At 46.1% G+C, this 15982-nt stretch overlaps 1 protein-coding gene across 1 annotated transcript in view; it reads right to left on the reverse strand.

The window, feature by feature from the left end:
* Positions 1–15982, reverse strand: part of CD200 (CD200 molecule) — a 33049-nt gene extending 17067 nt beyond the window's left edge. The window contains exons 1-4 of the mRNA XM_034059929.1: positions 15326–15982; positions 10577–10888; positions 9912–10066; positions 19–75 (exon numbers count right to left, since the gene is read on the reverse strand). Coding sequence (XP_033915820.1) covers positions 19–75; positions 9912–10066; positions 10577–10888; positions 15326–15647 — 846 coding nt within the window. The 5' untranslated portion in view covers positions 15648–15982. The remainder of the gene's footprint in view (positions 1–18; positions 76–9911; positions 10067–10576; positions 10889–15325) is intronic.

The following is a 15982-nucleotide window of genomic DNA, read 5'->3' on the forward strand; positions in this document are numbered from 1 at the left end:
CCTCTCCCCCAGACCCACCTCAAACCATGGAAATACGTCCGGAGAGCAGGAAGGCGAGCGAACCCGGCCTTCCATTCATGCATATGTGAGAGAGGGGGACGGGACATCCACTGGGAAAGGGGAAAGAGGCGGGGAAAAGATGACCATGGAAGTAAACGCCGCTAGGGTAGGTGGTAGGGACCAATTCAGCCCTCCACCGGCTCCTGGACTTTGATGCGAGTTCTTCACCCCGTTTTCTTCTCTTTCCCTCCGGGGAAGAACAAATAAGAACCTGAAAGTCATGTTCTGACTTGGAGCAGGAACCTGAAGCAGGGCGAGGTTTCAGCAGTACGAGACTGACACCTGGGAATTGCTTCCAATAGCTGTCCAGGGTGAATTATTGTGCAGCTTTTGAACAACAGCTGCAAAACACCCTGAGTATCCTTCTAATAAAGGTTGGGTTGCATTCCAGCATACAAAACAAGTTGCTCTTATGTTTAAAGCACGTCCTTCCCTGGTTTTAGTCCAAGGGTAGCGACAGTCACACAACAAGGGATTTTCCTTAAAGATCTCTGTCCTGTCATCGAGCACTAAATTGAGAACTCAACAGCAAGCACATAACTTAATAATAATGGTTATTATAAATAGTAATACTAATAACAGCAATGGCCAAGAGCTATGGCATTCACCATCCAGATACTGGACTGCAAATAGTGACTGTTCCAGAAAGTATCTGTAGTATCTTGGAGACATCTCCCCCATCACTGTGCTCAATTTAGTGAAGCTGTTCCTCTGCCAAAGAACAAACCACAGCCCAACCTTTGCCAATACCTTGGTTTCAACATTTTCTTCTGTCTCCTAGGACTGATAAATAGGTCTCCAAGTCACTCAGATTTCCCCCTATGAGCCTTCCCCTCTTTATTCCAATTAGAGAATAGGTTCCCCCTAAAGCAGGTCAGATCTCCAGCAACTGATGTACTACTTGTTTGAGGCTGACATACCTACACCCTTCACACAGCAAAAACGTGTTAGCAAGTTTACTGTGTTCACCTGCCTTCGATAAACTAAGGGGATTTCAGAGGGAACTCTAGAGATCTGCAAACTACACAGCTTAAAATGAACTTATCCAGAAGTGCCCTGTGCCATCAAGGCAACAAAAGCAGGAAAGTCCCAGGGACATCTTCCTGCTCTTATTTCATGAAAATAAAGGGGACATTTGAGGGACTTCAATGCTATTTTATATTAGCTCATCCTGTAAGTTACATCTACTGAGGTGGAACAATTCTAGATATATGTAAATGTTAATGCCCCTTCGATGGGCTGGGGAAACTTAGAGAAAACAAAGTGAGGAAAGGGTCTGGAAAGTAAGAGGCTTGTTCTCTGCTTGTATAAATCAGTATATCTCCCTTAATCATCATACTCAAGCAATGCTTCCCCAAGTCATGAATGTTGGTAGTGTGGACCCTCTCAGAAGTGTGCTGCTTATGACACAGGCTAGTAAATACACTTGCACCTCACACAGTGCAGAACCTAGGGACAAAGTCAGGTTGAGAGCCAGGAAAGGGTATTTCATAAAGGAAAGGTACAATATTTTATGCTTATTTTTGCCATCCCAGCCTCCTTCAGCTCTTGGGACAGGCACACTACATAAACAAGGCACGCTTGAGGTTGTCACCTGGGGTTTGCCAGTGAAACTGGCTTTGGGACAGCTTTGGTTGCATTTTGTTTGGTTTTGCTTCTAAAACTGATCAATTTCTTCCTCATGAAAGGAAATAACAAAATCACTAGGACCAAAAGAAACATCTAATTCAATTCCATCAGGAGGAAACACAGAGCACTTCTAAACTCCTGCCTGAAAAGCAGTGAAAACCAGGTCATCTGCCCTGTAGAAAGCCAGTGCTGGTCTGCTTTAACAGAATCAAACAAGTGGGATGCTCTGGGAAAGCCAAACCTTCTTCTGCTTATTTGTTTTCTGAGTCCCTAATGTGCATTTCAATGTATGTCCTGTTTTCCTTCTCAATCACTAAATCTAGCTTTTTACTCTTAAAACCGGTACACTTTGCACTGAAGACAAGTCATGTATTTGCTGCCAGAAATACAGAGGTGAGTCTATTCCTCTCCTCCTCCTTCAGCCAGCTCTGAACAACTCAGCTGCCATAACACCAGTAGTTATCTCCCAGCACTGAGTCTGCACTGATTCCACTTCCTGGGAAAAGAGGTGATTTTTGAACAGCAGTAGTTAAACTCACCCACCTTTTAGTTTGTGTCTGTGTTTATACACACATATTGGCATCTTCCAGCCACAGCCACAAGTGATCACATGTGTGCCCATGGTTACCATGGAAAAACACACAGATATTTCCCTGAAAAACATAACAATAATAGAATTAATGAGTGTATAATTATTTAATCTCGAGGAAACTCTCCTTACAAGTCTCATTACATTTCAACACCAAGTTGAAGCTCCCCGTTGTAACCTACGTGCATGCGGCATGACAAACTCCAATGCAAGCTGAATCAGCGTGTGGTTTTCAGAATCTAGGAACAGTTGTCCTTTAAATGATGACTCGAGACAGACTGCTAAAGGTCCCTTGGCCAGATGCTAGAGTTTGTTTTCTGAAGGTCCATTGACGAAGAGGCCCAGCTGCAAAGAATCCAGCTCTCATCCAGTTCCAACCCACCTGCTCTGGCCAGGGACACCTCACACTAAACCATATCACCCAAGGCTTCATCCAACCTGGCTTTGAACACTGCCAGGGATGGAGCATTCACAGCCTCCTCGGGCAACCCATTCCAGTGCCTCACCAACCTCACAGTAAAGAATTTCTTCCTTATATGCAATCTAAACCTCTGCTGCTTAAGTTTCAACCCATTACTCCTTGTCCTATCACTACAGTCCCTAATGAATAATCCCTCCCCAGCATCCCTGTAGGCCCCCTTCACATACTGGAAGGCTGCTATGAGGTCTCCATGCAGCCTTCTCTTCTCCAGGCTGAACAGCCCCAACTTTCTCAGCCTGTCTTCATACAGGAGGTCCTCCAGCCCCTGATCATCCTCGTGGTCTCCTCTGGACTTGTTCCAACAGTTCCATGTCCTTTTTATGCTGAGGACACCAGAACTGCACACAATGCTCCAAGTGAGGTCTCATGAGAGCAGAGCAGAGGGGCAGGATCACCTCCTTTGACCTGCTGGTCACGCTCCTGTTGATGCAGCCCAGGATACAGTTGCTTTCTGGGCTGTGAGTGCACACTGAAGCTGGCTCATGTTCAGTTTCTCATCAACCAACACCCCCAAGTCCTTCTCCTCAGGGCTGCTCTCAATCTCTTCTCTGCCCAACCTGTAACTGTGCCTGGGATTGCCCTGACCCAGGTGTAGGACCTTGCACTTGGCATGGCTAAACTTCATGAGGATGACATCAGCCCACCTCACAAGTGTGTCAAGGTCCATTCCTCCTCTAACACCTTTGATCCGTCCCAGGCCAGCCTGGCTGCTTGGGGAACAGACTTGGGAGCATTTCCACATGTCCTTCTCTGCCCCTTGCAGGAGAGCAAGGCAGGACTGAAACCGAATGCCCAGCTCCTTTTGTCAGTCCCTTTCCATATCTTCTTTCCCAGTGACCACATAAAGCCATAAGGTCGTTTGGTTATGTTGTGCCTGAATGTATCTAGGTATGATAGTTGTAATTCCGTGGTACTTAGGATGAGGTTGAATGGGAGATTCACTGGAGCAGTTTTCACTCTCATTCATGGTCTCCCCCACTAGAGGGTACTCTGCTATTATAAACGAAAGCTCTCTGTTGAGGTTGCACAGTGATAGAAGCCCATGGTGTGGGTGGGAGGTGGCTATGATCCGGAGCACCCATTTCTGTTCTGCCATTTGACTTGCAAATCATTCATTGAGAGCGAGAAGATGCAGTAGGAATCTGCCTGTGCACCAAGTGACCACAATAACCTTAACAAGCCCCAAAATCAGAGCAGGGGGAAAAGCTCTTGCTCCTGAGAGCATCCGTACTTCCCTCTCACTGGCACCTTCAGGGATGCAGTGGAGGCAGAGCAGCCCAGGATGCCCCACAGCTAGAAAGCAGTGCAAACGGCTGCAGAGGGTATGTCCCTGTGCCAGCCTCTCCCAATGGAATTGTGTGCCTCCCAGACATGTGCATTGGAAATACAGACCTGCTCCATCCCTTGTGCTGAGGAGCTTAGCAACACTTGCAAAGGAAGGGAAGATACAGGCTGAGCATACAGCCTGAGTGCAAACACAGACAGCCCTGTGCCCCCTCTGCCCTTTGGTACCTGGTTTTGCTGCTGACCAAGCCCCACATTGCTAGCTACCATTCCAGTTACCAATTCATCCTTTGAAGTCAGGATGGCATTTGGGTCTCCCTGCTTATCAGGAAAGGCTGGTGCTGCTCTGAAGTTAAGCCTGTGTGGGGAAAGGGTGCTCCCATCACCATCACCAGCTCCTCCAGCTGGCAGCATTGGCAAAGCATCAGCAGCAGGCAGATTTCAGCCCAGCAAAGCAGGTGGAAAGGCACTATCACTTCTGCATCATGACACAGGCAAGGATTCTACCAGCCAGCTGCATGCTGCAGGGCAAAGCATTGCCTCTACATGCTTGCATACAAAACAACATACAAGAAAGACTGGCCTCTATGAGGTCCTGGTAACAAGTTAGGCTGGGGAAGCAGAGTATGTTCAACCTCTTACATTGTTTCTCACATCCCTCCTCCCTGATTTTTCCTATATTTTACGTAGCTCCTGAATTTTGCACACAAAAATCAACTGGTTGGTTTCCTCTTTCCAGGCATTTATCCAAGGCCCTGGAAGATATCATAAAGAACTAGTCCAGAGGACTGCTTGTCCAAGCCAGACCTCAATGCTTTCAACTTCACAGATAAAGCAGCGTGTTTGGGCTGTAAGTACTGCAGAGTCTGACCTTCATTAATGAGTTCTTACTTTATGAAGGAACAAAAATAGAACTAAAATCTGGAGCCACTCTCTTTCTCAGGCTTTAGTTTTGCTTTTCCCACTGATGCCAAAGAGAACTACAAGTGAAGAGAAGGACACTTCATCATCAGTATTACAGAACTGTGTTTTCTCTGCCTGTTTGCTCACGCTTCTTGTTCTCAGCTCTGCCAGGATCCAAGGGAACCCTGCTCCTGGTCACAGCCAGTAGATGATGAAGTGCAGAGGAAAGGAAATGTTGGCTCGCACATAACTGCAAGCACAGGCACACCAGGTTGCTGAATAAGAGGGGCAGATATCAGCCCAGCTAATGCAATGCAGACACACCAAGAGCAGGTTATTGCTGGCTGAAAAGGTTCACACCCCCCCTCGTTTCCTGTTTACTTCAGTTAGGAAGTTATGGGGGTTTTATACTTTCAATCAGAAACTGACTGGGGAGCGTGAAATGCAATATGACATATGAGAAGGCCTATTGTGGCCTTCAAAATAGAGCCATTTCTGGTATACCAAGAGTGGAAAAAAGAATATGTTTGATTTTTATCTGCCTGGTTCAATATTCCCATTTATGAAAGAAGAAAAATGCACTCCATTAGTGCATTCTCTTATTTCAGGTGATTTGCAGAGGTTTAGTGCTGAAAACTGTGTGAAAAAGAATAGGTTATATTTCCTTCCATGTCTATATTCATAAGAAAATTGACTGGTGTGTTACTTAGTACATGAATTATTTCCCCAGGGTTATGCAACAAAGAAATAATGAATGATGCTTTCAATCTTCTCTCAGCAAAACAAAGTTCCTTTTCTCTGTGTGGATTTCGACCCATGCCTCTGCCAGCACTGGGTTCAGCCAGTGCCTTGTGAAACATCTAAGGGCAGCATTTCAGCTCTATTTCGAAGACATATTCAGCAAGAGCTTCTGGGGTGATTCCTTTACACTTTACTGCTCTCTTTGAGCTGGGAACTTCATACCCAGTAGAGGAAACCATCAATGTGGTACTTGGTACATCTTTGAAACAGCCTAGCATGCAAAACCAAGAACCTACACATGTTATACAGCCTGAGGACCCTTTATTACATACCTATATTTATATACATATATAATATACAGCTTAAGAGGACACTGTGTTAAGGTCCTACATGAGTTAAAACAAGCTGACTAATGTCACATTCAAAGGATCCCAAAGCTGAGAGATGCAAACTAAATAATCCCATTTGGTTTGCAGAGAGGCAGATTTCCCAGAGCCAGTCTTACCCACATAAGAAACAAGCAGGAAGGTGGCATTCCTTCTTGCCCTTTCCATCTGTTAGGGGAAAGTTATGCCCTGCATCAACACTTCTGTTGCCCTGGGCTGGAAAAGATGCAGTGACAGGAGGTGGCTTAAGACAGAGCTGAGTCAGTCCAATAACAGCCCAGATATGAGACAGAGAATGACCCAAGATACCTTTGTGTGGTTGTTGCTGGCTTTTTTCCCTCTGGTTATGGCAATATTAGCCCAGAACATTCCATTGGAAAATATGCTCTGTTACCATTTACTTACCTACTTCATACCACTGCTATTGGAGCAGCACAATAATGCAATCACTTCTACTTTAATTTCCTACCAGTTTCATTTTTACTTCTCAAGACCTATTTGAAATCCACAACATTTTGTAAGCTAGGTCCTGTTTATTAAAACAAGTACTAAGTATATGCATAAACCCATCTGAAATATCACCTCCAAAGGGTTACTGCCAAACTGTTAACGTTAATGATGTTAATTGTTAACAGAGACAGAGAAGCACAAGATAATCACAGGGAAACCTCAAACAATAGTTAGGATGTTACTCACCCACAGTAAAACCTTCTGATCCCCTCAGTCACATTCATGTTTGCTCCCTGGAAAGTGGCTTGTACCTATTGCATACTCATTTTCCCACCTAACAGCCAGTTAATATTACATAGCCTGTACACTTATATTCCTTTCATTGCTACATGAAGCCAAACTCCATAGCACTACTGCATAGCAATTTATAGCACTGAGTTTTAGTAGCTGGCTTTATACAGCACAAAGGTAAGCAAATGTATTGGTTCTTAGAGTTCAGCCTTTTAATGTCATTTCCTGTTCTCATTCTGATACTGGGATGAAGTGATAAAGTTTAAGTTCTTTCTTTAGGCCTCTGGTCCTATCGTGCTCATAAGCAGAAACCTAAAAAACCTTTCACCGTTCAACATTGACCTAAACAGCAAAAGAAATCACAATCCCACACATACATGGACTCTGTACCCTGCTTCCCCTCACTCCACGTTCTCAGAATGTACAAATCAATAGGTAATCTCTGCAGTCTTCCAGGGTTTATAAAGTTTTCTCATGAGCTTTGTGCCTTTTGCTGTTCCCTCTGAAGATCCTTTTCATGAGCCACATCCAGAGATCCCTGTTTCTGTGACTCTTCTTTTAAAAAGGATATATTAGCTTAAACATTAACAGAAACCTTCTTTTTAAACTCCAAATACCCCCCAAAGCACAAGCATGGATGCTGATGGGTGATAAGGGCTGACACTGCACAGCCTGTTCAGGAGCATTGCCAAGGGATGAGCCTTGCCCTCTTACCTGCACCCTGTCCCCCACAAACCACCAACCAAGGGGACAAAACTTGCTTCTCCCTGGTCCCTTCCCTCCCACAGGAGGAGGAAATTAAGCTGCAATGGTGGGAAAGCTTGGACAAAGTTCAGCTTCCTCCTTTGACAATTATGGGGCTCAGGAGAGAAATTCCTGATCATGACGGCTGTAGCCAGTTCCCTTTTCCACACACTCATCAGCTGTGCTATTACTAAGCATTAGGGAGCCTAAAAAGGCATTTAATGACAAGGACTTAGTCATTTTCAACTTACACAGTCACTTTCATTTAGGCTGTTTGGGTTTCTGACTACAACCCAACCTGATTCATCCGGGATGCGCACTTGAAACAGATGGGGGAGGAAATTACTCCGGGAAGCCAGGAGGGGAGGAATCAGCCTGCACCAGCTGTCCTAATGCTCCCCTCAAAACCTCACCCACTGGGCAACCTCATTTCTCCCTCCTGGGTCTACAAGGAAAGATTTCATGGGCATAAGATTTGAGGGAATTACCTATTGGTTCTAAGCAATGAATCCCAGCAGTTAACAATATTTGTTGCCCCTATACTAGTCCATAGCTTCCCACACGCACCCTCCAGCCCCTCACTTACCACTGCACTCCTATTCCACCACACCAGGACACACACAAAACCCACCAAGCAGCCTACACCCCTTCCAGCTGCCCTTTTATGTCCCTACTGCTTCATGGGATGCCTGGGAACACAGCTGTGATGGGTTAGGGGGATTAAAAAGGGGGCTGTGGAAATCACAGGAAAAAGGTGGGGGCAAGTATGTCTGTGCCCTTTGCTTTTCCATTAGTTACATTACTTCCTAGGAAAGGTGGAAGTTGGAATTGGCAGTTTCCTCTTGCCTAATGAGTCCTGGCTTGGACTGCGTCTCCAGGTGCCTGGGATGCATGTTCAGGCTGGTTGGTGTCTTGGCCTGACCTCTCATGCCCATTTGGGAAGCAGGTTCATCAACCCTAAAGCTCCCACAGCATAGCCAGGGGTTTTCTGCACCCTGGCTCCTTGTGGGCCTTTACTTTGGCAGCTCCCATGCCAGCATCCCTACAAGATGCTGCTCTGTTTCAGGCAACCCAAGGTTAAGGAAAGGAATAAACATAACATTCAAACCCTCTGCAAAAACAACATGTGAGTTTCATTACACAGATCCAGACAACACCCTGAGTCTCAAATAAATACAGCTGTTTTGGGTTTTTTTTCCTACAAAACAGAATATTACAGTGTCACAAAATAAATATCTATTATAAAACAGTCTTTTGTATTCCTCTTGGAGGGAATCACGGCAGGTTTGCTTGGAAGCCTGATGTTCTGTTGGAAGAAGCTCCTCTCTCGCACAGGTAGGGCAAGCAGCTGCTCAGGTGTTCAGTGCTGTGCCAAGGCTGGGGGGACACTGCTGGTGCCTGCCTGCCTGCAGCTCTGTGCTGCCCACACTTCTTGGCCTTGCTACAGGCAGGAAAGACCTAACAGAAGAGAGGTTGTTGCGGTTTTCCTTATTCAAAATGTATGGATATTTAAAGTGAGGGGGTAAAGGTCCTGGCTCTTTGTGTTATGAAATGGGTCCTTGTGTCTCTCTGTGTGAGAGACTGACGTTTTCCCCTCATAACCCTCCCCAGTAGTCTCCAGCTTGGACCTAGAAGCATGATGCCCATTGAAGACATGCATTGCAATTCCTCCCACTGCTTTCTCTCCTCCAAACCCTCCATCAGATGCCGGGTTCACCCTCTGGCCTTAGCCCACGAGGAGGATGAGGTGTCTTCAGCATAAAACTGGGCTGAGCTTTCTGAAACGATGCCACGTCTCTTGGTTTACCCCCACCTCCAGCTTGCATCCTTCATCCCTTGCATCGGGACAACCAGCAGCCGCTCAGCCCCTGCTGCACCCTGGGCTTTCCTCAGAGATATATGCTCTTTCTCTATGACCCCATTTGGTCTGAGAGGTGTCCTTGAAGCTGCTTCCTTCACAAGCTGCTTTAGCCATGAAAGAGGGAGGTTATTTTAGAAGGGTGTAAGAGTACAGCCACTGCTTGCACAGCTGTTGTGTGCTTAAATACAGTAACAGAGCAATGCTTGACTCACAGCATGCCTTGTCATTGAGAAAGTGGACAATCTGTAGTTGTCATCACCATTGGGTACCTATGGGCCTGGCTCAACACCTTCAGGTCTCCCCTTCCCAAAATGCTGCTACCCAGCTGGCTGGCTGGGGGCTATTCCCTTTGTCCCTCTCCAACGCAGGTCCAGCCTGGGCTGTGCAGGATGCATCCTGCCCTGGGGTGGCTGAGCAGAGCTGGGTCCTGGCATCGAGCCCTGTCACTGGTGGAGGTGAGCCCAGCAGCAGCCTGGGGAAAGGCAAACCTACCCAGCATGGCCATACTGGGTTTCTCTCTGGGCCACGTAGGTGCCTGAGGCAGCAGTGGAGGAGGCAGTCAAGAAGGAGGAAGGAAGCCAGGGGGACCAGGACCCCCACTGCAATGACAATGGCAGGTGCCACGCTGCTATCCCGGCTATCCGGACCTGTGGGAAAACAATGGATACTCAGTTTGTGCATGAAGATGATACAAAACCCCAGACCCATTTCAGACATCCCTTAGCCAGTCCCTGGAGTGAGACAGGATGGATAGAAGCACTTGGAGCCAATGCCAGCATGCACACAAGTGGCACTGCCAGCAGACCTGTCCTTGGGGTCTAAAGCCATGGTTGGGTGTGCATCACCCAGCCCCTCTGAGCTACCCAAAGCCAGCACATATGGATGGTGTCAGGCTATATGATAAGGAAACCCTTTGAGCCCATGGCAGAGGCAGGGAGTCTGAGGCACTTAGGGGACCCAATGGGCAGTAAGACATAGGATGCCATCACCCAGGATACCTGCATGGTCCCTGGCACCTCTTCTATCCCTCCCAAGGCTGCTCTTCCAAGTGCCTTCCCCACCTGCCTATGGACCTCTGAGGAGTTCCCTGCTCTAACCCAGGAGGTATTTAGTGGTTCCCTCCCCACTCCTGGCCAGGAGCAGGATTACACACTGACCCTGCACCAGGCTGTCCATGGGCAGAACCAGGGTCACGTTTAGAGAGGGATGCTGGATCTCGCAGGTGATGGGGTATTCCTGGAGGACTTTGGAGTAGGTGTGGGTGAAATTGCTGATGACAGCCACAGTCTGGTTGCCCAGCTGGATGTGGTATTCCTTCGGTTTCTGCTGCAGGATGCTGGGAAGGTGCCAGGTGATTTTTGGAGCTGGTTTTCCTGTTGCTGAGCAGCTCATCCCAACCACTTTCTCGGAGCCCTCAGCTTTGTCTGGGCTGGGTATAAGCTTCGCCTCCACTTTGGGGTCTGAAATGGCTGTAAAACACAAAGTGACAAAATGCTCTACTTCCTGCTCACATTTGAGTGAACATATATGTATTTACCATTATCTTTGTAGCCAACCTTGATATCAAATCTTACCTCCCCCTCCCTGTAACTCTGGCTGTGACAAACACGAAAGGGATCAGGCACTGATCTGGAAATGAATCAGAATAGTCAGGGTTGGAAAGGACCTTAAGATCATCCAGTTCCAACCCCCCTGCCATGGGCAGGGACACCTCACACTAAACCATGGCACCCAAGGCTTCATCCAACCTGGCCTTGAACACTGCCAGGGATGGAGCATTCACTACCTCCCTGGGCAACCCATTCCAGTGCCTCATCACCCTCACAGTAAAGAAATTCTTCCTTATATCCAATCTAAGAGCTTGGACAAAACAAAGGACAAGAGGGTAGAAGCATCTGTATTTCAGTTCTGTTATTCAGTTCAACTGTTATGCAGTTCAACACTGCAGCATCCCAACAGGCAAGTAATGATTATGGAAGAGTAAAAAATGACAGGTAATGAAACCATGAAACCACATGTCCTCCTCCCTCTGCAAGGGCCAAGCTGCTAAAATAAGCCAAAACTCTTGTCTTTTTCCCTTAATTGTACCTACAGAGTTAGCTTTACTGCTGTTTTAGATGTAGAGGCTCGGGGAAAAGAGGATTAGATGCATCTATTCACGTTTCATTCAAGTCTGAGTTAATTTGAATGTCCTCTGTATAAAAGAGTCTCTATTGCTATGCCTAATAGTATTCCATATTACTATTTACCTAGCAAAAGTAACAATGGTGAACACAAATAACCATTTTCTTAACATATTCCTATCATTTAGTGATCCTGCTTTTAAATGAAAGAAATAAATGTGCTTAATCCTCTTAGGAAAAAATGATATTAGTTTCTTTGGGGAGGTAAATTAAGATCTGTGTAGGAATGAAAATACACCAAATAAACCCCTGAAAGGAGGAAAAACCTTGTGCCACATGCATAATGGCATCTGTAACTTCCTAATACAATTCCAAATGCAACCTCACAAGGTTATTTGGATCCTCCAAGCCATAACTAGCAAAGTGTGAAAGCAAGACATTGGATACCATCAGTTTTGCTTTTTTCCCCTTCTTTTTTATACCTAGACCTTATTTATCTACTATAGTTGTGCCAGGCTAGGGAAAAAAAAAGTAGGTATTTCTCAGTTTTTGCATCATCCATAGACAGAAACTCAACCCCCCAGAGCTGATAAAACTCACTAGTGTTGCTCTGAGAGCAACAAGAAAAGCACTTAGGGGGATTTCATCTGGAACTTCTCAAAATCTCCCACGTATTAAAAAACACGTGTCACAAACACTTTATGTTTTGATTAATAAATGACCTCTGAACTTCTTCTTTCACTCACAAGAGGCATAAAAATAACATATGCACAGCAGTAACTTCAAAGATGAGCTTGCAACATCCAAACCACACAAATCTATCAAAGACATTCCCAAAAGGGATGAGGAAAACTGTCCGGCATCAGAAACAGATGCTCTTGTGCTGGCTAAGCAGTCCTTTCTCTTTTCACACTGGACCCCAAGGAATGATAATCATGTGCAAACAAATCACGTTGGGTTGAGCTTCCCCTTAGTGTCTGTAACAGATGCACAGTCAAAACCTGGATAGTGCCTGCTTTTGTGGTAATGTCCCACTACACTGTTGGTTAGCCTGTACCCACTGTTGGTGCCTGATGCATCTCTTTCAACTAACTCCTTCTTTTGCCTTCCATTAAAATATATTTGTTTCTGGTGAAAAAGTACCCACAAGAGATGTGCAAGTACTTGCTTCAGTAGCTCTTGCAGAGCACTAATGCAGGTGTTCCTAAATCCAAGCTTTGTCAGTGCTCCCAAGTATTTGGTTAAGGGACTTGCTAGTGAAGTACATCAGCTTTGACTTTCTGTAATGGCTTTATTTAATGCAAGGGGGACTGTCAAGCCATGATGTGCTTCTTATTTTAATGGCTTGACTGATAGAAAAGTGTAGGAATTACAGTGATGACAGACAGCCTTTTCCAACTCTGGGTGTTCACCAGCAGCACTGTGTCACATCTTCCCTATGTAAGGTATAGCAATGAGCTTTGTTGTGCTCAAGACTTCTAGGTAAATGGTGCATACAATGAAGGACGAAAGACTCTGGAGACAGCTCAGCAAATATCCCAGGGAATTTTGTCTTGCCCATTCTCATGTGGCACATCAGCCTCTCCATGCTCACTCGATCCCTGACCTGGATTTCAGTAGCATTCTCTTGGGTGATGGAGGTTTTCCCAAGCAAAACGAAGGGGAAAGAGGAACAGGCTGCTCAAAAGAGACCCTCCAAGCACACTCGAAACTCTTCTGTTCCATAAAGGGGGTTTGTTACAGGGCAGATTTCTGCTTTCTCTTCAGTTTGCTGTTTTCAGACAGGCAGATCTGAGGTCACTCCACTCATACCTGTTTCTTTTCTCAGTGCTCTATCCAGTTCTTACGCTGTTTCACTTCCCCTTGTCACGCAGTGATGGTGCCCATCCTGGAACAGCCTCTCTTGCACAGGCTGCTGTAATCCGGCAATTACCAGCTTGTAAACTCCCTGGTAGTCCCCTCTTGAAGGCAAAGACATGGCAGCATTTCGTTTTCAGCTGGTGACTCTGGCTTGCTCATCTCACCCCGAATCCCTCAATCTTGGGAGATTCCTGCTGCCTTCACCCTCTGTCTCTGGGAATCATAGAAAGCCTCTGCCACAAAAGTCCTCTGGGCTTGTACAGACAAGTGGTTTCCATCATTATAAGCTGGGGAATAAGGGAGTAAGACTGTGGCTTTTCAGTAGGGTCACATAAAATAGAAACCACGAAATACACCATATGTGAACCAAAATCTTCTGGCATGGCGCTGAAAAAGGATTTTATCCATGGTGACTTTCCAGGACATGTTTGCTAAAGCACATTGCAGAGAGGCCTCCATGATCCCCATGAGCCAGCCCCTCATAGCCCAGTCCATAGACCAGGTTGGTGAAGCAGAAGCAGTGATCTCCTCAGCCCTGCCCACAAGAGAAGTAAAACCCTTCTCAGCTGATGTGATTTCATGTGAGATGCAGGAAGAGATGCTCATGGGAGTGTGTATTGCAGCAGAACACCTGATTTCCAAAGCAGTGCTCTGCTACAGGATGAATCATAGCCACAAGGATGATGATTTGGGCAAATATTTCTCCCACTTGGGTAAAAATACCCGAACTAAACACAACAAATGAACTCTATGTTTAGACTTACATGACAAACAAGCATGGGATCCCTCTGCAAGGCACTTCCTCTGAATGACTTGATTCAGAGCTGGTTGTCTTTAGGAACACCTTCCTATTCATATCTGAAATATTGAGTTAATGTTTCTCCTAATTTCTCTTTCCTGCTCTAGGAGCTCTCCCAGTACGAAGGAAAAAGAACTTTTGTTCCAGACCTGGTTTTCCCTTGCATTGCCCTTCACTTTCTTTCCTTATTGCTTAAGGCATCATTTGTCTATAAGCCAAGGGCATCTTTTTTTCCACACAGGACTCCTTGCACATGGCTATGTGTGTGGACATGTATGTCTGTGCCTTTGTCAGCAGAAGGCACTAGGGATAAACAGAATACTCTGCAGAGGTCATACCACCTGCAGCAGGTCCCAGACACTGGTATATCCCACATAGGAATTGATCTTTGGCCAGCATCCCCACAGCAAATCCACAGATGAGAAAGCCAACAGGGTGCCCTCAGGGCATGGTCAATGTCTCAGCTTTCTCACTGGCAGAAAACAAAGACCCTTCCTCGAAAGATAAAAAGCTTTTAGTCTTGTTCCATTCGAGTTCATCTATTTGTGTCTATTTCAGCTCATATTTGCTAGTTGACAGTATCGTATGCAGGTGTCAAATACTGTCACATTGACTCATAAGTTGTTTTTATCTCCCTTCTCGAAGCTAACTGATGTTGACCTGCACAAGGTATTCATGTAGCAAAACCCATGAGCTGCTCTGTATTTCCATATTTCAGCCTTTTTGGTGTTTTGCCTGCCTTTCCTGAGCCCAGCCTAACTCCTGTCATTTTTACTGTCGTTTTGAAGCTATACTCTGCAAATACCAATCTGCCTTTTAAATACATTGAACTATTTTAAGACCCAAAGTAAGAAAAGAAAGTGCCTGATTTCCAGGCTTAGGAGCTGAGAGCAGCCATGAAAGGAAGTAGAGGAGCATGGGGTTCATGGTTGTGGCAGGCCAGCTGCCAGCACAGCACACAACCAGGGAAACTTGGAGGAAGTCATGGGTTACACATCAGCTTCTGGATCTCACTGTTACTGGTTAAAAGGGGAAGAAATGACTAGCAGTCAGGGAAGGCTTTTTGATCTGGGAAAACCACTTGCCCATCAGGTGACAGCCCATAAGCAATCATGATGCCTTACCGTAAACCTTAAGACACATCCTCCCGGTGAGAGCCCCCGAAGGGAACGTGTTGAAGATGCACTTGTAGCATCCTTCATCCTGGAGGGTAACTCCATGAAGTGAGATGGCCGAGGCTCGTAACTCTCTGTGTGCAAAGCTCACGTGGCCGATGTAGCCCTTCGCTATCTTTTGGCCATTCATCATGCTGTAAGTCGCTATGTTGTCTTCAGCTCCATCCATCTCCTTCTGCCAGGTCACCTGTAGCACATCTTCTTTGGTGACTGACTGACATGCGAATGTAACGTTTCCTCCTGCCCGAACTGATTGGACCTTTCTGTGCATCACCTGCACATATCCTGGGGGAAAAGCAGTGTTTCTTACCACTGTTCTGCATCCCACATCAGCAGAGGCCACCCACAACCCCTTACCCTCACTCCTGAGCAGAGCAGCTCTGGGCAGTCTCTCTGCTCCTCCACCAAGGGAATAACATGAAAAAGCAGCTCAAAATAGGTGCCCTGAGAGCTTTGCTGGACCTGATGCTTCTCACACAAAGCATCTCTCCAGCCTGATACTTGTGCTGCAGAGAACACTATGAGAAAGGCAGCACTGACGTTGGAAGCAAGTGATTTCTCTCTGCTAGGATCATTACCCACTGGCACGTGTGCAGATGTTCCCTA

The sequence above is a fragment of the Melopsittacus undulatus genome, chromosome 2 (assembly GCF_012275295.1).
Source record: "Melopsittacus undulatus isolate bMelUnd1 chromosome 2, bMelUnd1.mat.Z, whole genome shotgun sequence".
Lineage (NCBI taxonomy): Eukaryota > Metazoa > Chordata > Aves > Psittaciformes > Psittaculidae > Melopsittacus > Melopsittacus undulatus.